Source organism: Rosa chinensis, chromosome 5 (genome assembly GCF_002994745.2).
Source record: "Rosa chinensis cultivar Old Blush chromosome 5, RchiOBHm-V2, whole genome shotgun sequence".
Taxonomy (NCBI): Eukaryota; Viridiplantae; Streptophyta; class Magnoliopsida; order Rosales; family Rosaceae; genus Rosa; species Rosa chinensis.
The window spans coordinates 67761530-67787670 of record NC_037092.1 but is presented as its reverse complement, the minus strand read 5'-3'; the positions used below and the strand labels follow the sequence as shown (position 1 = coordinate 67787670).

Genomic DNA, 26141 nt, shown 5'->3' with positions numbered 1-26141 from the left:
GTTATCTTTTCACGTGGCCCCGTTAGGTTTGGGCTTCTCTTGGACATTGTCATTTTGTCAAGTTTTCCACGCCCTCCCCATGAAAATTTCAATAATTATCTCTCCTTCTTTTTTGATTTTCTCTCTCTCTCTCTCTCTCTTTATCAAAGGCCCAAGGAAACAATAGGAAGAAAGATATTAACCCAAACAACCTGGCACAAATATAGCAACTTTATGACATGTATAGTCATAAAAAATAATAATAATAATAAATAAACTTTATGACATGTATTAATAACAAAAGAAAAAATAGTTCCATTCTTTTTTCTTTGTTGTTTGAAAATTCAGTTTCATATAATATAAAGTAATGTTAGATGAACTATATTTTTGAGTAATACACTAATACCAGCATCCTAACTTATGTGACAACAGATGCAGCACAAAATCTAGTCTATTAGAGAATTTTATAAAATTAACTGTCATATAAGGAAGAATGTATGTGAGATAACTAAAAAAAATTTCATCTAATTTTGTTTTATACTTAAAGCTCTGAAAGAACATTTGTTCTCAAAATTATGCTCGTCTGAAATTGAAACTATGTCTCGAGGTACCTCATCCTACATCACTAGGTTCTGTTTAGAGCTAAGAGATATCGGACGAGACCACGGCCGTCGGAGGCTAGTTTCATCTTCTCCAATAATGCCGGTTGCCGCGGCCCCAAGGCTCCTCTCCCACGTTATGTTTTCAAGTTTCGTGTGCTTGTGCGTCTCTTCTTGCCGTTTTGCACACGGCTGAATATTTTAAGCTGCTAGTAGTAGCTGTCTTCTTCTTCGCAGAGCCTTCTGGGTTTCCTCATGTATTATAGTAAGCAGTAGGTTTCCATTTGCCAACCAAAAAGAGGAGGCACCGCCGCTACTAAACTAGGCCTACTGAATTATTCCTCTAATTTCGTTTGGGTCAATGCGATTAAGACACTAAGACGTGGTGAAACTGACAGCAAACAAGAGTTGTCAAACATTAAAATAGGTGGTTGATCAGTTTATTTGATTTGTTTTATTTTTTTTGCTAATTTTTTTATGTCCTATTTGTTTTTGGTTAATGATTTAGAACACCCACTTTGCATTAATTATTGTATTATTACTTCCTTTGTTTTGGAAAATAGATAGATAGCAAATGGATGGATTTTCACACCCTTTCTTTTTTTATGAATCGAGTAAAACCGTAAATAGAATTGGGCATTCTGGTTGGTTAAGTGTCATTTTCTCTAAACTTGGTGTGAATAGCATTAAACAAAAGAAAGTATTTAAAGCTTGCTTTCCTCATAAACGATTAAAAAACAAAATGAATGATGTTAGTTTCCATTTTCTTGTTACATTTGCTTTGGTTGTGCAACTATTTTAAGAAATTGAGCAGTTATTACGTATTAATCCATATAGGTGACCCATAATTAAGCATTTGTGTATGTAAGTTGGAATTTAGGTACTGGATGTGCTTTCCCAATCCTTTGCAAAATGTTGATAACATTAAATAAAAAACACTAAATTAATCTCCAATACGTGATTTATATGCATGAGTAACACAGATTGAAAGAAATATGCAAGAATGTTAAATTGATGATACTTCTATGACAGATCGAGTTCTAATTTTTCGACAATTAAACTCAATAAAGAAAATATATAATGATAAAAAAGATCCAAAATAGGACATATTTCAAAATACATAAGAACTTTTTTTCATGGAATAACAAATTGTGTGCAATTGCTCATATTTTCTTTATAAGGATGGTAAGTCTGCATACGTGCATATTCGTAAAAATAAGTTCATCGTGTTGGTTATTTAGAATTGCTAACAATGTGGAGGTTACAAATTCAAACCTCACTAACATAATGAGACAAGAGGTAAAATTAAATTCATCGTGTCGGTTATTTAGAAAAACTAACAGTGTAGAGGTTACAAATTCCAATCTCACTGATATTATGAGCTGAGCTTCGAGGGATGTAGGTAATAATTGTCATTTCTACTTAACAAAAAAAAGAATATCAGAAAAATTTAAGTGTGTAGACAACTTTCCATGTAAATATCTGTTTTTTTTTATTTTTTGGTCAAAAGCCAATGTAAATATCTATATGTAATGCAACTGTTCAGTTCTAACTCATAGGTCATGACTCATTTACTGTTTACTCTCTTCCTTCTTGGAGTTGCCTTCCCCGTATTTATTACTGGTAAGTTACTTTTTTAATTGAACCGCTCATCAGAATTCATCAATTCTGCTTTCACTCTCCCAAGTCCCAACAAGATCTCAGCTCTCTCTCTCAAACCTGGCCAGTTTTCCTCTTTCTTCACTCACCTACCTCAACAATTTTGACCCCCATTCCATTTGTTTTCTTTTTATTAGTTTTATGCAATAAAAAAGAATTAAAGCTTTGAACCTGTCAGTATCCATCTGGGGTTGCCATCTAGTTCCTACCAGCTAGCTTGTGCTCTGCAAGATTTGAGCCGAAATTAACTGTTCTCCTCTCATTCTCACCATAAAGAAACAAAACCGCTCTTGGACTCTAAAAGGGTCTCTCAGATTTGCTTTGCTTTGTGCTCTGGGATTCACACATATCTCACTCTACTGGAGTTCATTTGATCTCCAAAGGTCACATCTTTTCACTTATTCAATCATTTCTCTTGCTGGGTTTTTGCTTAAACTTTGTTTCTGATTGATAAGTAGAAACTCTGTGTTCCTTTTTCTGCATAAAAAAAACCCAGATTTCAGTCCTCTATAAGCTCAAACAAACCCGTCTCAATAAATTTCCCATCTTTTTGATGATGGGTTATAGAAAATTTGATCTGTGCATCTGGGTTTTGTCAATCTTGAGTTTTGGTTGCTTCTGTAGTGGGTTTACTCCTGTAGACAATTACTTGATAGATTGTGGTTCACTGGCCAATACTTCAGTGGGTAACCGTGTTTATCTAGCTGATAAGTTGGCTTCAAATTTCCTTTCAACCCCAAAAGATGTTCTTGCCAGTAGTCCATTGAAATCAATCACTTCCTTTGATGATTCTCCGCTGTATCAAACAGCTAGAATCTTTACCGGGTCTTCAAAATACACTTTTTCAATAAGCCTGACTGGTAGGCACTGGATCCGCCTCTATTTCTATCCATTTGTTTCGGGTAGTTATGATCTGAGCAAGGCCAAATTCTCTGTTTCCACCCAAAACTATGGCCTGCTTAGTGATTTCAGTGTTCAGAACTCTTCTGTGATGAAAGAGTTTTCGGTGAATGTGAATTCGGGTAGCCTTGTTGTCACTTTCACCCCTTCTAGTGGTTCATTTGCATTCTTGAATGCCATTGAAGTTGTTTCAGTCCCCGACACACTCATTACCGATGATGCCACCACCACCACTCCTGGTAAATTCCAGGGTTTGATGAGTCAGGCTCTGGAGACAACTTGGAGGGTGAATATGGGTGGACCATTCGTGTCTTTCGAGAATGATACCCTGTGGCGAACTTGGGTTCCTGATCGAGATTATCTAGTGAGCAAGAACTTGGCCAAAGATGTCTCAAATGTTGCGGCTGTTGAATATGGCGAAGGTTTGGCAACTGCAGATAGTGCTCCCAGAACGGTTTACGGTACTCTCACAGAGATGAACTCAGCTGGTGATCCCAACACCAATTACAATGTGACCTGGGAGTTCAAAGTGGATTCAGGATTTCAATACCTTCTTCGCTTTCACTTTTGCGACATAGTAAGTAAAGGTCTAAATCAGCTTTACTTCAATGTGTATTTTGACTCTTGGATTGTTGCTCAAGATCTTGATCTGAGTACTATAGCAGTTAACAAGTTAGCTACACCATATTACTTGGATTATGTTACAACATCAGTTGTCAGCGATACAATTCGTATCAGTATTGGTCCTTCCTCTCTGAATAATGCTTATCCCAATGCCATTCTAAATGGGCTTGAGATTATGAAAATGAACAACTCAGATGGCCACCTCGGTGGAGCAAGCGGTGCGGTTAATTCAAATTCAAGTTCAAAAAGTAATGTCGGAGTTATAGTGGGTGCCACTGTTGGATCGCTTATTGCAGTGGTGTTGGCTGCTATTCTCTTTATTCTGTGCAGAAGAAGGAAGGATAAGGCAAATCAGGGTCATTCTAAGACATGGGCTCCTTTCTCCATGAATGGAACCAATTCTCACACCATGGGAAGCAAGTACTCATATGGAACAACTGCTAGTGCTGCTTCGAACTACCAGTATCGCTTTCCTTTTGGGGTAGTTCAAGAGGCTACAAACAACTTTGACGAGAGTTGGGTTATCGGAATTGGTGGTTTTGGGAAGGTTTACAAAGGAGAATTTAATGATGGAACTAAAGTAGCTGTCAAGAGGGGAAACCCACGGTCTCAACAGGGGCTTGCAGAGTTCAGGACCGAAATTGAGATGCTTTCTCAATTCCGTCATCGCCATCTTGTGTCATTGATTGGGTATTGTGATGACAAGAGTGAGATGATTCTGATATACGAATATATGGAGAATGGGACCTTGAAGAGTCATCTCTATGGCTCTGGTCTACCCAGCTTAAGCTGGAAGGCAAGGCTTGAAATATGCATTGGATCAGCTAGAGGACTTCACTACCTTCACACTGGTGATGCAAAAGCAGTTATTCATCGCGATGTGAAGTCTGCGAATATCTTGCTTGATGAGAACCTCATGGCCAAGGTTGCTGATTTTGGGCTTTCCAAGACTGGTCCAGAACTTGATCAGACCCATGTGAGTACTGCAGTGAAAGGGAGTTTCGGATACCTTGACCCTGAATATTTTAGAAGGCAACAACTGACAGAGAAATCAGATGTGTATTCATTCGGGGTGGTTTTGTTTGAGGTTCTTTGTGCAAGACCTGTCATAGATCCATCCCTGCCAAGGGAAATGGTGAACTTGGCTGAGTGGGCGATGAAATGGCAGAAGAAAGGGCAGTTGGAGCAAATCATAGATCCTACACTAGCGGGAAAAATACGACCAGATTCCCTCAGAAAATTTGCAGAAACTGCGGAGAAATGCTTGGCTGACTATGGTGTTGACAGGCCCTCAATGGGAGATGTCTTGTGGAATCTGGAGTATGCCCTTCAACTTCAAGAGGCAGTAATTCAAGATCCTGAAGACAACAGTACCAATGTGATCGGCGAGCTATCTCCACAAGTCAACAATTTCAATCACATTGACACAACTGGTTCTCCTGGACAGTTTGAAGTCTCAAGTGTGGATGATCTTTCAGGTGTTTCCATGAGTAGAGTATTCTCACAGCTGGTAAAGTCTGAGGGTAGGTAACTGTTCTTCTCAGATAGACTGTATACCACGGGTTTTAGCTTCTCTTCTGATAAACTTTCATGGATTAAACCTCATGAAGCATTCTGAGTTCTCTTTTGTACAGAAGGAGTGGTGGTTTGAGTGTGCTTTTGGCCAAATTCATACGGATTTTGTATTTCTTATTAACTTTGCAAACCATGTGAAGCGAACATTCTAGAGTGGGATAGTTCCATACACTTTCTTCTCTCAACTATGCTGCTTCTTGTTTGTGGGGTGATTGCGAGAGGAAGATATTTCCAGTCCGATGAAGTCTTTTGTACGAGAACCTGGTACAATAGGGTACAAGGTTACTCTTTCGTTTGCTGGTATCTTTCATTAGTAGCTTCAAGATTTTTACTTCAGTAGACACTAGACACGCTCTGCATAAGAGTGCAAGATTTGTATTAATTCGACAGTTATTATTTTTCTGGCTTGAACCTACCTACGAAATCAAAATTTTAAATTTTCCCTTGGAAGTCCTAGTGTTTTTGGTTTTTTTTTTTCAAAAGAAACGTATATAGCAAAGAATTTTAGAATTAAAATTATAATTTTCTGTTGAATTTCCCATCAGTATATTTATTCAAAACATAAAAAAAAGTATATAGCGAAGACTTTTTAGAAATAGAATTTTCTGTTAAATTTCACAATTGGCATAAAAAAAATGGCCCATACAGGTCTCGAACCTGTGACCTTCGCGTTATTAGCACGACGCTCTAACCAGCTGAGCTAATGGGCCATTGTTGTGATGTGAAAGAAGATTTACTTATTGTTTCAAAGCATTAGAATTGGACATCTGTAACATAATTATGGAAGTGATAATTATATCTTTCAAAGTCTTTCAGTGAATGATTTTAACTGGGTCGTGATCACGCAAAATCTAGTTAACTATATCAGTTAAACTTCTATCATCTCTTGTGATATTGCCATATATAGTAAACTTCTATCAGTTCCCATATCATCTCTTATGATCAGTGATCACACAAAATCTAGAGAAAAAAGGAAAATGTCTGCCGCCGTTAGTAGGACGGAATCTTCCATGGAAGACCAGGGTACTCATGGAGTTCGGATCCCCCCTCTTCCGCGCCGCAATGCGACCCAACATGACCCTCAACCGCCGCCTCTTGACTCTGTTCGAACCTAAAACCGCCGCTTCTTCCAAACCCAAAAACGGCGTCGTCTCCTTCGACGCCGCCGTCGACCCATCCCGCAACGTCTGCTTCCGCCTCTTCACCACCAACACCTCCGCCAAGCTCCCGTCATCTTCTTCATCCACGGCAGCGCCAACGTCTTCGGCCGCCGCCTCGCACGCCAGCTCTCCGCCGCCGTCGTCTCCGTCAACTACCGCCTCGCCACGGAGCACAAGTTCCCCTCCCAGCTCCGCGACGCCCTCGACCGCTTGAAATACCTCGACGATCACCACAGTGACGACGCTTTCAGCTGTGCTGACGTCAGCCGGTGCTTCGTTTGAAAACCATGTGAAGCAAAAATTCTAGAGTGGGATAGTTCCATGCACTTTCTTCTCTCAACTATGTCGCTTGTTGTTTGCGGGGTGATTGCGAGAGGAAGATATTTCCAGTCTGATGAAGACTTTTGTACGAGAACCTAGCTGGTACAATAGGGTACAAGGTTACTCTTTCTGTTGAATTTTCCCATCAGTATATTTATTAAAAAAAAAAAAGTATATAGTGAAGAATTTAATTTTACATCGGCATAAAAAAATGGCCCATACAGGTCTCGAACCTGTGACCTTCGCGTTATTAGCACGACGCTCTAACCAGCTGAGCTAATAGGCCGTTGTTGTTATGTGAAAGAAAATTTACTTACTGTTTCAAAGCATTAGAATTGGACATCTGTAACATAACTAGCATAGGTGCCCGCAGCAACACATAACTAGCATAGGTGCCCGAGCGTTGCTGCGGGTGTTCAAACAAAATCTGCTAGTTTGGATGGCTAGAGACTTATGTTTGCAACAAACATTACCATGAATGTTCTGATAATGTGCAAATATACAATACAACTGCTGTTAACACATCTTGTCAAAAATATACTGTTCTACTTATAGGCTAAAATATATTGTCAAAAACATATGATTTGTCTGCTGAAAAGAGGCGTTGATGTTTGTCACCACATATCAACGGAGGTTCTTCAAAATGCTGCTTCCTGCAGTTACATTTACATTTATACCAAAAGTGACAGCAGTTGTTGAAGAGTTGTTAGCCTAGCCAAAAAGGTGCTAATTAGTTGTGGAGGTTGTTCAAAAAGGTGTTTACTCGATCTATTTGTATTTACACGAAAAGCGACATGACACTTCAATCTATTTTTTCTTTGTTCAGAGTGTCTGGTGTTAAGGCTGCTGATTCAATGCTTGTCTCTGTATCACTGTGAAAGCAAGAAGTTATAAAAGGTGTGGAAGAATTTATGAATGGAACAATGGAGTTGAAATGTTTGTAGTTGTTACCAGCGGGGTTTTTTCTCTGGATTGGTAGCAAACAACTGTTTCTTGCTTCTATCAACCATTTTTTTTTTTCATACAGTGGATGAGCTGGTGTGCTGGTATTTGATTGATGATCTGTGTCTGGAAAGATTCCTTTTACTATTCAGTGATTTGGATTTGGAAAACATGGATCTGCCCGTGTTTGTAATATCTCTAGTGGCAGTGTTTCTTGTGGTGCATAGGGGCACTTGTTCAAGAGTTCTTTGCAAGTTATTCCGAATAATTGTTTAGTTGGTTTGGCTACAAATGCATATTCAAATCTAAATACCATAAACAACAATGAAAAATTAAAGTGGAAAAAAACAAAATAATGAGCAGACCATATCACTGGCAGACCACTTCATCTTTTTGGTTGTCATTCATCTGCTGCTCAAAACAATTGCCTACATATCCAGAAGAAGAAATAATCAGCATAGATTATAAAAAGGAAAACAGACAAATAAGAACAAATGGAACATTACTTTTATTATTTATGTCCTATTCATTACCTATTTCATCTCTTTTCCCAGTTTCCTGATTACTGTAAAATAATAGTAATTTCAGATCTTCCTTCTTGCTGTACCCAAATTTTCCTGCAAAACAGTAAAAGGATTAGACATCTCAGATGAACCAATCTTACAACAATTAATCAAATCATATTGATTATCTTATCAAGCTTTCTTCACATGTCATTAAAATTGGTTTGCAGATTGTGAACAAACTCATTCAATAATAATTAGCATCACTCTTTAAATTTTATTAGCAACATCATTTAAACATTCGTACCTGAATTCAAAATACTTGCACATTTTGATAGCTCACTGTTCTCGATACCTACAAAACAAAAGAAGACCACTCATTACAACTACTAATACTTTCTTTGTATGAGAGTTTTAATTATGTGTAAAATCCGGCCAAATATGATTGAAGTCTTTTTGAAATGAAGGTTATTTTCTAAACAGGTTGAAAAAGATTTGCAATGCAAATGCAACACAACCTTTGTCAATTACAGATCATTATATTGCCACTTAATTTCATGTGTAGTCATCTCACCAGCAACATGCACCATCGTCTTTATCATTTTACTTTCAGGTACAGGGATTCTTAACCTGTGAAAATGAACTATTTCAATGTTGGTTTTTGGTGTACAGCCTCAAGATGTCTTCATTTTTTAACTGCTGAAGGTTCTGTTTTATCATACCAATGAAAGTTGAGAAAGGAAGAGCTGTATTACAAAATCAAACAAAGGATAATCTTACTCTAAGTTGAAGAAGAAACTGACGACGGAAGACAAAATAAATAAGGAAAGTAAGTAAGTTGAAGATTTTGATTCAGAGGAAGATTTTGATATGCTAGATATAGACGCATTAGATGTTTCTACCAAATTAAGAAGAATTGTGAGTATGCTGGGAGGTGGGATATTTGAAGAGAAAAAGGCGAAGACCATGGAAGATTTTGTTCAGAGGCTTTCTCAATTCTCAGGACCATCTGATCATAAGAAAAAAAAATCAACTTTTTTTTTTTTTTTTTCCATAAACTAACGAGGATTAGGCGATATTAGCTCCTCTACAATGATCTGAAAGGGGTGCCTAAGCACCCACACAACCCCGAAGGGAACCACTACAACTGGGGGCCCACCGCCCTTCCCTCGCTAGGAATCTTATTAATAACAGGTAGCCGAAAGGCCAAAGTACATGAGGAGGGGGACTAGGCCAAAACCACCTCAAAAAAGAAAAGCTACAAATATGAAGGTACTGCACTAGGGGACTCGCTAACTTGAACAAGAAAGTAACAACCCGTTTAAGCAAACCGGTAATCTGTTCTAGTAGTAAAATCATGACCAAAAGAACTAATTAAAAATTGAGAAATTATGCTCCACCAATGTGTACCAATATTCAGGGCACCGTAATTTGCAAGCTCATCAGCAACACGATTTCCTTCCCTATATGTATGAGAGATATGAACCTGCTGTTGGTCAAAAGAGTTCATTGGTACGTCTAAAAGATGCACAACTTAAACCTTGCACTCAAATATCATCTTTGGTAATATAGTGATCAAGCAAGGGTCATTATCCGCTGAAGATTGTTCCTAAACTGCTAAACAAATGTCACAAACTACTCTAAACCATGCTACTGAACAGTTAACGAAAATAAATTATTTAACTAATCTAGACTCGATATAATTTTCTATAAATTTTACAGGACACTAAAGACACATTTATTAACACGAATACAAAATTTCAGAACAATCGGAGTTGATTTGATATATGAAATAATTCACGTAAAACTGAACACAGTAAGATAACAAAGCAGAAACAGATTTTATAACTTTAAAACTATTGACAGAAACAAAGCTAAGAACTCATTCTCCACCACCAAACACACTCAATCATATTAAAGCTCAGTTATGGAATCCTAATTCTCAATTGAATTTACCTGAAGTTAACTCACAAGCTCGAATTAACCCATTACCCTTTCTTAGTTCCTCGTTAAGTGAATACAAGCTCACCACTTAATCTATTTCCGATTATGCAACCTAGACACAAGCTCGCTAAGTTTAACATATCAAAATCATTAAGCAAGAAAAGGGTTTGGATAAATCTAGGGTCACAAGTACATTGGTAGTCTTGCTAAACCTAGGGTTTGAGTCACATGTAATTCAAGAAAACATTTTCTACTCAATTGGAATCAACACACGACATATACGAATCTAGTGTTACTCATAGCATTAGAACCCTAACCTATTCATTTAGTTGCGCACCTAAACAAACAAGCAAAGATTCATCTTGTAGACACGGTGAAACAAACACTCAATTGATAATATAGAAAACCAAAAACTGAATTGTCATCAATATGAATTGAACATGTTCGGGGCTTTGAAATCGCCCCTACCTACAAAAGTATTTAGCTAGACATAGTCATGAAGAAAACAAAAACTAGAAGAAAGGAAGAGGAAGAGATGGCGGCTAGTTGATGGCAGAAGATGTCGTTCTTTCTTTCTCTTGTGCAGCCCTCCCCGTCCAAACTGATCACGTCCCTCTTTTATTGCTTAGGTTAGGAGATTTTCACTTCTTTTCCTTTTAGGAATCAAGTAGCTTCTCCTTTAAGATTCCTAATAATTTTCCCCCATAAAAATATGCCATATATCTCTAATAAACAGAGATATTCAGTTAATACTCGTCGGTGGGCTTCTAAAAGGAATTCGGGCCTCAAATCATGGATTTCCATCAAAGTGTCAGATTCTCAGACTGCTCGACCTTGCTGTACTAAATCGGACATAACTTTTTGTAGAAAAATGATATGAATGAACCGTTAAAAGTTCTGGAAACTAGACATCCGAAGCTTTCGAAGCATATAAAGCTCACTGTCTAGTTCATTCTGAACTGATCTCAGTTTCATGTTGAAATTGACTGATATGCACAGGCAGATTTACTGATTTAGCTTCCTTTCCTCTACTTTGCTCCATAACACCTACAAAACATAAAAATAAAGTAAATGACTCAAATAGATGGAAAACTAGCTAAGAAAACATGAAGAAATCAATACAAAATTACGTACATTTATGAGCTTATCATTCATGAAATTCTTCCAACGGGTGCGGAGACGCCAAGGGACCATGCTATGATGCCTGAAATAATGCAAAACCAACATGGAATCTGTCTCAATCCACAAAGGAAACCAGTTCCTCCCACGAGCCACCTTAATTACCTCAATAACTGCCAGTATCTCAGCATCAATAGCCCAAGAGACAGATGATTTACAAGAGAAGGCACCCAAGAATGTTGCATCGCTGTTTCTAAAAACTCCACCATATCCAGCATGGTCAGTATCATGAAAGGAACCATCTAAGTTCGCTTTGAACCAGCCTACTGGTGGAGGGTTCCAGACCACTGGGATGTACCTAGGCGCAGAAGATAGCAAAGGAGATAGGCCCAAGAAAGAAAAAATGGGCAGTACTGATGAGGTGGTGGAAGAAGATGCAAAAGCCAAGCCTGTAGATTCTCTTAGAGATAATACAAAGAATTGCTTTCATTTGACAAGACTGATTTCTCCATTGTCAAACTTCCTTTTATTCTTTTCATGCCAGAGGCACCATAGCAAGTTACACCCCGACATGTACCACAGTAATTTTGAGGAACTATTAAGAGAAAGAAAAAAAAATCAACTTAAACAAACCAATTATTGAAAGCACAAGCTGCAGAAAAAGTATTAGAGGTTACTGCTGAGACAATCATGGCTGTGGGGAAAGGCTCGAGGCCCTGAGCCCTCTCTCCTTTGAACATTGCCACTGCTCTTCATCGAGTTGCTAAGAATATGGAGAAAGTTTTGATGCTAGAGACTCGTAGGTTGGCTTTTGTTGATCATGATTTTTGAGAATAAAATGCAGACATGAAGGGCAAAAAATGCTAGAGAAAGGTTAGATCACTTTGTTGATCATGATCTTTCAGCGTGGTAAGTTAATTAATTAAGTATGTTACCAAATTGTAGATTACTATTGCTATGTGAGGAAATAAATGCATATACATGTACATTAGCCTAGATATCTTTAACAATTAGAGAATGTAATGCACTCTAATGATTACATAAAATGCAGATCGACATGAACGGCAAAAAATCATACTTATTTTTCCTAAGTATCAAAGTAAATGTATAAAGTTTATGAAGTTAATAAAAATGTAACAAAAGTAAGTTGTTACCGGTGGAGTTGGAGGACAACCACTTATAACATGCAAGAATTAAAGAAATACAATAAAAATAATAATCAGTAACCATCAAAGAGCATTGGATTCTCTAATCAGAAAAGACAAATTTTATTAGAATCTCTATCAAAACTTGAGTTTAAAGTTAGTGAAGTGCATGGAATACTTATGAGGAATCATTAGAATTGATCTGTCCTTCTGGGCAGATTTTTATTGTGGATTTATGAGTCTTTAAATAATTTAGAGCAGCAGGTCACGTTCTTAGAGAGAGAAAGAAAGAAAACCAGAAACCCAGAAAGCCAAAACCAAGCAAAACCGCAATAAGGCTCTCTTTTTCATATGTACCCAACTCAACCTCTCTCTCACTCTCTCACTATCCCTATATCTTCATTGACTGTGTGATGTGGAAGTTAGTCTCCCAATTTCGTTCTTGACATGATCGCGTACTTTCAAAGCCTCAAGACATAAACAAAGATTCAAAGTAGGGTACTATAGTTTCAATTACAAACCAAACACAATTGATACACTCCATAGTTTCCATCATGGACAAAACCCATGTGATAAAATTTCAATGTCTTGAACTGCTTAAAAATTTTACCTTATTTTATTCCAGCAATCAAATCATATCGATTGTCTTATAAAGGTTCCTTCACATCTAGAAGAAAAAATTAAGATTAACCTAAAGCCACCAACATACTCCAGAACTATTGGAAATAAATCAAAGAAAGCCAGAAGCGTCAAACAAAGTAGATATCAGGCCAGAGTAATCTACCCATCTACCCACTTAAACTAATTAGCAGCACAAAAATACACTTCCTCAAGATCATGCAAAACATGATTTTCCCAACATGGTCTTCATTTTGAGCATTAATTCAGCCCCCTATGAAGAACCCTTTTTGGACTTTGCCTTCAGAAAGTGTAAGGACGATGTCAAGGTCACAACAAACAATAGATCATAAATTCCAAGGGAACCCAAGAATTTAACTCATCACCGAAACCCCAAATCAGTCATACACAAAGAAGGGAATCGAATTTGACAAACGCTAAATCTTTCTTATCTTCTTTATATCACTCCAACCACACATTAATATCATTCAGATTCAAAGATATCTCCCAAGGGGGGAAGTTTCAAACTCTTAAGGCAAACCAGCAGTTAGCTCTATCAAGCAAAGTAAAAAGAGATTACGTGAAACCCAAAACATTTATCCTCTCATAAACAAAAATAACCTGCTAGATTAAACATCATGTTACCAATATATCAAAATCCACATCATAACTGCGTAAACACACATATCAGTACATCAAATAGCTTCAAAAAGACACATGAACAAAACTCACCAGTGATCAAAGATATGACAGAAGAAAACCGCTTCAAAAAGATAACCCCTGCCTTTCAACCTTCCAACCAAGATGATGAACGTAGTTACATGGGTAGTGCTTGCCCTGCATATAAACAACTAACAAACATAGATACAACTTATGAACAACTGAGTCAAACAGTTTGAACTTAAAAAACAAAGACAGAATAATCAAATCAATTTTTTTTTGTTTTCGCATTAAGATTTATGTTATGATAAAATTCACACAATTCACCTTGCTAATCCTGCCAAACACAGGTATAAAATTCCCCCAAATTTACATGTAACCTTGCTCCTTGACACTTTTTTTTTTAAATCCCAAGCTCTCTCTTTGCCCTTCAGTCCTTACTGTAGAGACCCTTTACTAATACTCAATCTGCCAAGAAGAACAAAATCATGCTTTCCCCAATACCCACTTGCTCTCCTGCGACTGTTTCATCCTTAACCTTCACTTAACTCATCAGTTTCAATTGTACTACCCCCAGTATTTGTTCATACCCTTGAATTCAATCCAAAACTCCTTCTCTGTACTCTTGCGTGTTTTCCACAATACCCATAACACCATTAACACCATCCATCCCAAAATAGATCCAAAAACATGCAAACACAGAATACCAAAAACCCAATTCATAACACCATAGAAACCATCTCAAAAAAAAAAAAAAAAAACAGCAATAGATAACTCACCTTAAAGAACTTCTGATAACCAGCTTTGAAGTCGAGTCTCTCTTGATGAAGCACCACTAAGCAACAGCCTCACTAATCACATACACCCAACCCTCTGACAAATCCAATTTCACAACCGTAAACTCCTGCATCACCGAAAGCTGAAATTAATCACATGCAAGCAACAAACAAACCCCAAATCGAAGGAAAACAAACATGATGAGGACATGCAGAACCTATTCTCTGCAATTCTCACCCTCTCTTTCACTCTATCAACAAAACAAAGACCTCAGCCAAGAACAAAGAGAGAGAGAAGGGATCGCGTCCATCAGCTCAGCACGTTTTATACCCTGGTCAAACAACAAAGCACAATTAAACCAACAGACGAATGACACTATCTACCTCTCTGTGGAGTGAGGTATCATAGACACGATAGCACTGAGAACCACCCCAGGAGTCGAGCAAGAGAGATGAAACAGGGAAAAAATTGTCTTTCAGCCATAATCGGCTCGGCTGGAGCCGTCACTGTTCATAAGCTGATGAACAGTGCGTTGAGAAATAGTATATAGTAAATTATGGAAGTGATAATTATATCTTGGGAGAATTCCACAAGTGATCACTCAACTATGACTCATTCGACACTTTGGTCACTGAAGTTTCAAATATATCACTTTAGTCACTCAACTATTACATTGTCAATCACTTAAGTCACCCAAAGAGTATTTTTTATAATTTTTTTAATGAAAAAAAATTAACAAAGTGACTTAAGTGATTGACAATGTAATAGTTGAGTGACCAAAGTGATATATTTGAAATTTCAGTGACCAAAGTGTCGAATGAGTCATAATTGAGTGACCATTTGTGAAATTTTTCCTTATATCTTTCGGAGGATAAGACCAATATCTTTCGGTGAATTATTTTAACCGGGTCGTGAACTCGTGATCACTTTTTGCATCTAGTTAAACTATATCAGTTAAACTTCTATCATCTCTTGTGATATTGCGATATAGTTAACTTCTAATATCAGTTCCCATATCATCTCTTATGAATCTAGAGAAAAAAGGATAATGTCCGCCGCCGTTAGTAGAAAGAATCCGTTGCAGAATCTTCCATGGAAGACCTGCAGGCTACTCATGGAGTTCGGATCCCCCCTCTTCCGCGCCGCAATGCGGCCCAACATGACCCTCAACCGCCGCCTCTTGACCCTTTCCGACCCTAAAGCCGCCGCTTTTTCCAAACCCAAAAACGGCGTCGTCTCCTTCGACGCCGCCGTCGACCCATCCCGCAACGTCTGGTTCCGCCTCTTCACCACCACCACCAACACCTCCGCCAAGCTCCCCGTCATCTTCTTCATCCACGGCGGCTCCTACATCTTCGGCGTCGCCGACTCCTTCGGCCTCGACTCCTCCTACAGCCGCCTCGCACGCCAGTTCTCCGCCGCCTCCTGCCGCCGCCTCGCACGCCAGCTCTCAGCCGCCGTCGTCTCCGTCAACTACCGCCTCTCGCCGGAGCACAAGTTTCCCTCCCAGCTCCGCGACGCCCTCGACTGCTTGAAATACCTCGACGATCACCACAGTGACGACGCATTCAGCTGTGCTGACGTCAGCCGGTGCTTCGTGGTGGGAGAGAGCGCGGGAGGGAACCTGGCCCACCACGTGGCGCTGGAAGCCGGAGAGCTGGAGTTGAAGAAGGTGAGGGTGGTGGGGCTCGTTTCGATTCAGCCGTTCTTCGGCGCAGAGGAGAGAACCGAATCCGAGATCCGTTTGGGTCGGGGCCCGCTGGGGTTGGACTCTACGGACTGGTGTTGGCCCACTTGGCGGGCTGTTTTACCGGACGGGCCGGACAGAGACCACCCGTTTGTGAATGTTTCGGGGCCCAATGCGGTGGACATTTCGGGTCGTGGGTACCCGGATACGCTTTGTTTTATTGGGGGTTGGATTCGTGGAGGGATTGGGGGAGGAGGTACTGTGAGTGGTTGAAGAAGAGTGGGAAGAAGGTGGAGGTTGTGGAGTATCCGAATGCGATCCGTGGGTTTATGTCGATTCACCGCCAACCAGAATATGGGATGTTTATAGAAGAGGTGAAAAATTTCATGCAGAAGCAGAACATGGCGAAATGATCTCTTTCTCATTTGATTTGAATATTAGTTTGGATGTGTTTTTTTTCTGGGTTTCATTATCATGGAATTCTTTTCGTTATATAGATTATTTCATGTTGAAGCGGTTATTTTCCTTTTATTTTATTTCTTGAGATTATGAGCTCTATTCTCTCTGCTCAGAAAGAATAGATGAGAACATTACAGTTTCAGTGAGTCATGGTAAACTACAATGAGTTGATTCAGCCACTTGTTGTAAACCTCATTTCAAAGCAAACCGCCTAATTTTCTGTCACTCTCTCAAAGGGATGTTATAACATTTTAGCCTAATAATTGATAGGCCAAGTGCAGCATCCATCGAATCCTTGGTTCCGATCGGTTTGGGATCTGGGAATTGGATTGACGATGACGAGAAGTGGCGGGTTTGCTCACTTGACAAATGGCAGCAAGCCATACAAAGAGTTAAGGCGGCATGATGTTGGGTGTGGGCCTTTGGGGTTTGCTCTTTTTGTATTCTGTTGTTCTGAGTTTGTGTTATGGATTTCTCATTTACCTTTACCTATCGTTATGACAAGTTATTTTGGCGATTATATAATTTCTCGTACCACAACTGTGTGTATTGGTAAAGACTAGCAGATGCCAGAGCCAATGGTGTAAAATTACATTGCCAGTAGTTTCTCATGTTTTCATGTTCTTTTGGAATAAGTGTGATGGGCAGTTCTTTAATAGACGTTACTTGCTAGGGATTTTCTCCATGTTAGGCCAAATAGGCAAGGCATTTTGTTGCTTCGAGGCCTTAGACTCTGGTATATGAAATTTTCTGACAGTGACTCAAGATAGTTGTACTAATTATAAATATTCATTCCACTAAAAAAAGAAAAAAAGAATGCATTATGTACAACTACAAAGTTTAGGTATTAAATTGTAATTTGTCCAAATTTAAATATACTAGCAATATGCCCCCGTTTCTCGCGGGTGATATTATGATATTAATGATATTAGACATAAAATAATGGTAGTTTGGCTAATTACACTTTTACAGTTTTATCTATTTATATTCTATTAATTTAAGAGAGTTTCTATTGGGACCTCCAAATCTGCTCACTTGACCTCACTCTGTTATGAATTATTAAATGACATATATAACCTATTATAAAATGACTATTAAGGACAATAATTATACCCAAAAAAGTTTTATATTTATTTTATGTAGACTTTCCAATTCAATAATAATAGATTGTATTCCTTATTATTTTCCTTATCTATTTTTATTTTCCAATTTCACTACAAACTCATTAAAGCATTCATATATATTTAATAAGAATTAAAAATATGATTAAGATCATGTGACATAACCATGTGGTGTGGTATGTTGGTCGAACGGTCTAGTCTGGAACCCCTAGGTCTAGAGTTCAAATCTCAGCTCCATCCCGTGGCTAGCAGATTTGAGGGACCCTTTGGGTTCGTGCGTCTGCTGTGCCGAACAACCAAGCAACATTGTTAGTTACTTTATTCCAGTAATGAGTAATTTAAACATACACGCTTCGATAAGGCATAAAATACAAGCAATCTTAATCCCTTTAAACATTTCCATTAAAAAAAAATGTGCTTGGGAGGCAAAGAAATTTAATAAGGGACTACCCCAAACACCGGCTCGAGGCCATTGTTCAAAAAATGGGTATGACAAAAATAAGAGCCCCGGAAGGCAAAACCCCTAACTAAGCATCAGGGTGACCACCACTTGCCCCTTCCTCGGGTCTGGCACTCTGGCTTCCTTGTTCTCTCCTCTTAGCCTCCTGTTCTCTTTTCTTTTCAAGAAGTCCCCACCTGAATTTGGCTTCATCCAGGTACCCGACTACCACCCACTCTTTATACTTCATAATCATGACCTTGTCTTGAGCGGCGAGTATTATATCAATAAGCTTTTGGGACTCTTTGTACCCGGCAGTGTTCTAAAACTCAGCCGCCTAGGCGCTGGGCTGGGCAGCAGCAGATCGAAGCGAGTTATGGCAAATAGGAAGCTTTAGGTGGATAGGATTTGGGCGGCCGCTTAGGCAGCCTGATCGTCCGCCTGGGTGGTCTGGGCGGTTTACTCCTCTTTCTTCTTCTTGTTTTTTTTTTTTCCCTCCCGAAACCCAAACTTGACAGCAGCAAAACCCAAAATCCATTCGACCCCAAAACTGGAAAAATAGACCGCACCTTTATTCGCTCTCCCCACCAAGCCACCGTGTCTCTACTCCACACGTCCACCAGAGCTCCCTCCGGCCCCTCCAGCCACCGCAGCTCCGCCTCTATTCTTGGTAAATGATTAATGCATTCTGTTAATGAAAAAATGGATGAAGAGAGAAGGTGGAAATGGTGGCTAACTGGCTACTGGTACCGCAAAGGAGAGAGAGAGAGAGAGAGAGAGAGAGAGAGAGAGAGAGAGAGAGAGAGAGGGGAGTGAAGGTAGAGATGGTGGCTATTGGTTTCGCAGAGGAGAGAAAGAGAGAAGGGAGGGGGTGGTTAATTATGGAGAGAGAGTACAATTGTGGCAGAGAGAAGGAGGATAAGATGGGCACGTGCAGGCCATCAAGAAGTATAATTGATTAATTGAATACTGCTTCTTTTTTTGTTGGCTAATTGATTGATTTAACTATTTAATTAAATAAATAGTTAATTAAATAAATATTTAGTTTATTTTTTTGTTGAGTAGGATAAATATTTAGTTTATTACTCTTTATAAATTTATAAATTTTAGTTTATTACTCTTTGAGTCTTTGTAAATTTATATATTTTTAATTACATAAATAAAAACTATAAAAATAAAATTAAAATTAAAAATATATAAAACCGCCTAGGCGCCCGCCTAGACGCCTAGACGCTCCTCCCTAGCCCACCGCCCGACTAGCGCCTAGCTATTTTTCGAACCTTGGTACCCGGCAATGGCGCCCTGCCTTTCAACGGGAAGGCGCTCCTCCAGATGCTCTGCCTTCGCCTTCCATGACTTGGCAGATTCTGCAGCTTCCGTCTCGAAGTCCCGGGCACTCCCCAGCTCATCCTTTGCCCCAGCAAGTTCACCCTCAAGGTCCGCGATCTTCTTCTCGGCCGCCTCCAGCTCGGCTACCTTGGGAGTTAAGGACTTTACCTTCCTCTTCAAGGAGTCCCACTCTTGCTAACCTCTTCCTTCAACTGAGTATCTTCCTCACTAGCATCGATCGTGTACACGTTGAATAGTGCCTGTAACACCCCATTAGTACATACTAATAGTGCAGGCAAAGTTCATCAAACAAATTTTAGAAATTCCAATACCCGTATCATTGATTCCCAGGCGATACGACAATTTGCTTGGGGAGAGTTGTCCTTCGCTCATACCCAGTAGAGGTCGATGTCTTTCAAATCGGCCAGCATCGAACCCACGAACTTCTCGTCAGCAACCCCGTACTCGCTCAACAGCTGCTTAATGGGCTTCTTGGGGACAACTGGTATACCCGGAGACAGAAGCGCAAGCGACGGAGATGGTTTTGGTCCCAAATGACTCTTCTTTTGCCTCTTGGGTCCCTCCCCTTTGACATCCCGGTCGGTGTAAGTGACCTCCTCATTATCCCCGCTCCGATGGTGATGCCTATGGAACCTTCTCTTCTCACCAGGAAGCAAGACGTCCTCGCTCCCAGCTGACCCGGTAGACCGAGAAGAAATAGAGCAGGAGACTAGCGCCTTATCTAGTCCTGTATCGACAACAGTAACCACATCACCAGCAACAGGCTCCTCGGCCAGGATAATGGGAGCTTCAGGATCAGGGTTCCCGTACCCTGTGTCACTGATCTCTAAAAGAACTTCGTCAACAGAGCGACCCGTAGCTTTCGACGCCAAGTCAACCTCAATGTGAAGGGTGTCTTCTCCTTGGCTCATCAACATTTCCATCAACTGATTGTCATCCATCCTGTCGCCTTCCGTACCTTTCCAGGGTTTCCTCTTCGGCGCTTTCACTGCAAGCAATCTGAAATGTCAATCATCAATTACAAAATATACATATGTAGGTAGTAATTGAAAAGTCAGCCTCACCAGGGAGTCTCCCTAGGCCTAACCTATCTAGTATGGAGTACCGGATGAACCTATAGGAGCTTCTTTCTTCTTCACTCCATACAGCGTATACCCGGGCTATCCGTTTTCTCTCGACCTCGGACAGGAAGTAAGACCGGTCCCCGATGGCCTGAAATGTACCCGTTAGGTGCCATTTCTTATTCCTAATCTGCCAATGTCCTCTAGCAAGAAACACTTTATTCCTCCACCTCTTGCTTTGAGAGGTGGGCATATCGGTAACTAGGGGCTTGTAGTCCTGGGAGGCGAATGTCACGGTCCCTTGACAAGACTGTTTCCTCAAGTATAAGACTAGGTACACGGCTCAGAATTCGTTGATGGTAGGCCACCCTTGCTGGCACAAGTCCCACATGGCCATCATACTCAAAATTTGCCACCAGGCATTCGGAGTCAACTGCCCCGGTGACAGGTTCAGCATCCGCAGGAGATATCGTAGGCACAAGGGCAGCGGCAACGATAGCCCTTGGTGGAGCTGGTTCTCGTGCAGCGCCACCCATCCCGGAGGAGGATTCGTTGCCAGCTCCCCATCCCTCAGAGGCCTAAGTTCTTCCTCGTCCGGTATTCCCTACTTCAGCCTCATCGTAACGATCTCCTTCATTGTCATACTTCTTCTGGGCTCGTGGCACACTGTCCCGTCTGCTAGGGCATACCTAGGTTTAGGTATACCCTCAGGAATAACTACCGTAACCAGCTACATCTCCCTGGCAACGTCCTCGCTTTCATCTCCATCGGTATCCTCGCTACGCTCCGAGAACACTCTAGTCGAAGATCTGGTGTTTTCTGCCAACTCCGTACGAGTACTACTGCGGGCCAGGTACCGATCAATATTTGCTTCCGCTTGTCTCGCGGAAGATTGGTACGACGATCCCGCATCCCCGGCCTTGGTTTCTGATTCCATCCTAGATATATGTCAACCTGGGCCTCAGATCCGCTATCTAGAATCAGAAACACAAGGATTAGCCTAGGTCTAGATCTACTACTTAAGTGAAGCGCGGATCATCCCCCCACTTCCAAAACCCAGAAAACCAAACAAACCCAAAAATCTAAAACAACAACAACAAAGAAAACCCTTGAAAAACCTAGTTTTTCTCCATATACTACCTATAGGCAACCCACACTAGTATTATTCCTGTTCTTTTTCCATTACACACGCAAAAAACACACAGAAAAGCAAGCGCACAACAGAAAGCATCCATGGCAGAAGCAGAAACGAGAGAACAAACAAAGCGAGAGAGCTCTGACCTTTTCTTCAACAGGCGATCGATCGCTCACTCCGCAAGTATGCACACTACTTCTCCCTTAGCTCTTCCTCTTCCTCGCTGCAAATCCACAAGGTTTTCTGAGAGAGTTTTTGCCAAAGTAAAGGGAAACAGTCAGTTTCCCTCATAAATTCAATCCTCAAAGCATCACATACAGCCGTTGAAAACAAAAGGCCTTCAACCATAGGATCACTACACGTGTCCCATGCATCTCTCCACGCCTCGAAACCATCAGTCGATGGGATGGGCATTTATTGCACAGCCCACTCTGCCCCACGTGGCTGACATGAACCACCAACCCTACCGAGTACCAAAGGCCCAAGGCCATGAATACCCTATCGGGTACGAGACACCAAGCTCCCAAATCCTACCAAGATCCAAATCTCACTCACCTCATCGGGTACACGAGGCCTCGAGCCTATCTACTCCACTAGGTGTACCAGATGCTCAAGCCCTCATTCTACCCTATCGGTGTACCAGAGGCTCAAGCCCTTGTTCTACCCCATCGGGTACCAAAGGCTCGAGCCCTCATTCTACCCTATCGGGTACCAGAGGCCCAAGCCCTCGTTCTACCCTACCGGGTGCCAGAGGCTCAAGCCCTCATTCTACCCCACCGGGTCCCAGAGGCTCAAGTCCTCATTCTACCCCACCGGGTACCAGAGGCTCAAGCCCTCAAAAAACCCCACTTGGTACTGGAGGCTCAAGACCTCCAACGGTACCCAGAGGTTTTCTTTAACCTTTATGGGTTAAATTGGGAGCACTGTAGATTAGCTACCTACAGCGTAACCCGCTCAAGACGTCTCTTGCACGCGAACTTGGGGGACTCCCTACAGGCAGACCAGTGACAAACCTTGTGATTAAAATATCAAGTCCCCACCCAAGAAACATCTTGAACTTGGGGGACTTGTACATACTAGGGAAATCTTCACTAGGTTTGGCACTCTCGGCTGGGGCCCATCGGGATACCTAGGTACCATGCCATGGGTCGGGTTCATGACCCACCATGGTGGGGCCCATGTAGGATGTCACCCCGGACACCCAGGGCTTGGAGCATGGCTAGTACAACCCATCTAATTACACAACAGAGGGCTGATATGGTATCAGAAGAACAACCTGCGTCCCACATCGAAGATAGGGGAAACTCCTTTCCCATGCTTGAGTATTAAGGCATCAACACAACCACCTTTTACGAATAGTAACTCCTTTATCTACTATTACTCGATTCAATTATATATTAGTATCTTACTTAGGCATCGAAGAGGCGTAAACCGTCCGGTACGGTTTACCCCTCTAATGCTGTGTTCTTGGTTCAGGATTTAGGAGTTGGATCGGTACCCCAGGTAGTACAGCATTTTGTTTGAGGTACCCGGAGAAAGCTGTCAGGACCCACCCCTGAATTACCCTCCTAACTCCAAGATGAACCTGCAGGGCCCACTTTTCTGGAAAATTCGACAGAACTTCCCCTAAAAGTGGACAACTCTAAACCTGCTGAAACCACTTCTAAGTATAGTAAATTTCTATGCTTGAAGCCACCCTGCTTCCTAGCAACAATCCGCAAATTTCCAAGTATAAACATCGCACTACACAAACATACCACTTATATAAATTACAACCCAGCAAATCAAATCTTTCAACTTCCTCCAATGTTATACAACTCCCATACACTCATAATTATACAAATGTATAAATCCACCCTTTTAAAGTAATCAGAGCAATCTAAAGAACACACTCGAAATATAATACATAAAGTAGGTTAATAAATAACCTACTGAGGATAGATGGCAAAGGTGGTGCTAGCCTCTACTCCTAAGCCGGTCAGCAACGCTGCGATCTGGGCAATTGAAACCAAAGGGCCCAGGGGAAAAGTACATAAAAACGTTAGCGTGAGTGGACAAAATAAATAAGTATAAAGGAAGAAAAGTTTATACTTTCCCACAAATTTCAATTATAAAATCTCGATGCATGCAACGTTTATAAAACGTATTTCTTTAAATTCAAAAACTCGTGAAAAACATACCAGCCTCGCTGGTTAAAAGAAATCGGACTAGCCCCGCTAGTCAAGTAATGATAAAATATGGGGAAGAAATTTCACCATACAAAAGAAGGGAGCCTCCCAGGCTCGGGTCGGAGTGTCCCACACTCTGGAGCATCCCATGCTCTGCTCTTACTCACCCACAAACACATAGTAAGCAGGGAGGAGTACTAATAGGCTAGCTAGTAATAAAATATAACGACCCAGGTATGGTGGGTAAAAACTATTAAAACCCAATAAATCTTTAAGGCTTCCCCATGTCCCACGAATAAAGAAAACGCGGGTACGATTCCCAACCGTACCCGGAAATTCTCGTAAAAAGACATATAAACCAACAGCGTGTCCCACACGCTAAAAGGATAAATAGATTATCAATAAGGCATTCCCAATGCCAAAAATCGTAGATCGATAAATAAACATGAAAATTTACTCCAACAAAACTCAATTCTCAAATAAGGTCTCAAATCGACGAATATAAATATAATATAAATAGTATAAATCCGGAAATCACATCGAAAATAATTCGTCGAAAATCAACATCAATTATAAATTCGAATCCGAGCATAACAACTTAATAACCGAAACTCACAACCGGTATAAATCATAATTATTTCATGAGAATCATTATTGAAAGCAAATCCACAAGATAAACCGCAATCAAATTCATATGCTCGGAAAATAATATGTTAATTAAATAGAACATACTTTAGTAAATAAATGCATGCATCACTTATTTAAAAACAAAAGTCCACTCACAGTGTACGGCTAAGCTTGCCGTCGATCTGAACCCTCCTCGAGGGAATCCTCCTCACGTCCTGTACAATATAATGTCCATAAACCCATAATTACAGGATGGAAACTAAATTACGATAAGTAAAACCAAACCCTAACATTATCTTTATATGCCTAAAACCTCCCACTCTTATTCACTAATGTCATTCCCTTAAGGTATAGGCTTTAAGGCCGAAACAAGGAAATCTGATGGGTGGATTTCTCGCAATTCAATTAACAATTTCCACCTTTGAACAAACATCAAATTCATATTCATTCCATCTCCAATTCTATCCCAAACCTGCAATTATGAAACTAGATGTATAATTGACTAATTATCTCAACAACAGAAGTCAAAGTCAGGCCAAATACAGTCTCACGCGCCACCAACCTCCACCACCGGCTACCAAATTCCATGTATAGCTACAACTCAACCCACTGATTAATTTTCTCAACTACAACACATCCAAATTTTACCTGAAAATGGTCAAATCCGGCTGGTGAAGATAACCCAGAAATTCAAGAACCCTAGGTTGTCGATTCGGCCTCTACACAGCAAATTGGGATCCAAAACCTTAGGGGAAATGATCTCCGTCGAAAACCGAGCCTTCGACGCCGATTTGGTGACTGGAGATGGCCGGAATCGCCGGAAATCGACAATAATGGCGAACTGCTACAGTAACCTTCCCCACTCAAAATCGAGCTCCTCCGGCCAAATCTCTACAAAATACCACCACAGATGCGTCAAGGGGGAGGAGACGAGCTTGGGGATAGCCGGATTTCGTCGTGGGTCGGCCGGAGGGGAAAGAAATCGAAGGGAGAAGATCGGGCCGAAAGGGAGGAAGGGTCGGGGAAGGAGAAGAGAGAGTTACAGGGGGGGGCTAGGTAGATTTTCTGAAAATGGAAATCTACCAACAGTAACTTCCATATATAAATTACCATGAACAGTAACTTCTACATTTTTGGCCATAACTCTCACATACTAAGTCCAATTTTTACGCACCACATATACACGCGCTCGGTTTAAAGTCCTCTACAACTTTCATGAAGAACATTTCCTCAAATTTTGACCCGAACAAAAAGTCAACTTTTAGGGCCACTAAAATATCGATAAAAAGTAAAAATTGAAAGTATTCGACAATTACCGTCCAAATAGTGAGTAAATCGTTAATTCTAGGTTCGGAATAGGGGTCATCATGGGCCGGGCTAGGGCCGGCCCTACCCTAAATTTTAGGGCTTAGGGTCGGGCCGGGCCGGGCCTAGTCAAAGTCAACAAAATTTAGGGCCGGGTAGGGTCGGGCCAGGGCTTAAATATGCTAACCCTTACCCGCCCGAAAAGCCCGATCCGTTAGGGCCGAAAGGGCCGGGTCGGGCCGGCCCTCAAATAGGGCCAAATAG

At 40.7% G+C, this 26141-nt stretch overlaps 1 protein-coding gene, 2 non-coding genes and 1 pseudogene across 3 annotated transcripts; 2 read left to right on the top strand and 2 right to left on the bottom strand.

Annotated features, from left to right (window-relative positions):
• Positions 1-2238: 2238 nt before the first annotated feature.
• LOC112164520 (receptor-like protein kinase HERK 1) lies at positions 2239-5779 on the top strand. The gene has a single exon (XM_024300732.2). The coding sequence runs from the start codon at positions 2791-2793 to the stop codon at positions 5290-5292; it is 2502 nt and encodes an 833-aa protein (XP_024156500.1). The 5' UTR covers positions 2239-2790; the 3' UTR covers positions 5293-5779.
• Positions 5780-5972: 193 nt separating this feature from the next.
• TRNAI-AAU lies at positions 5973-6046 on the bottom strand. The gene has a single exon. It is a non-coding gene; the product is annotated as a tRNA-Ile (tRNA).
• A 983-nt stretch (positions 6047-7029) lies between these two features.
• Positions 7030-7103, bottom strand: TRNAI-AAU. The gene has a single exon. It is a non-coding gene; the product is annotated as a tRNA-Ile (tRNA).
• An 8418-nt stretch (positions 7104-15521) lies between these two features.
• Positions 15522-17079, top strand: LOC112167942 (annotated as a pseudogene).
• The last annotated feature ends 9062 nt before the right edge of the window (positions 17080-26141 follow it).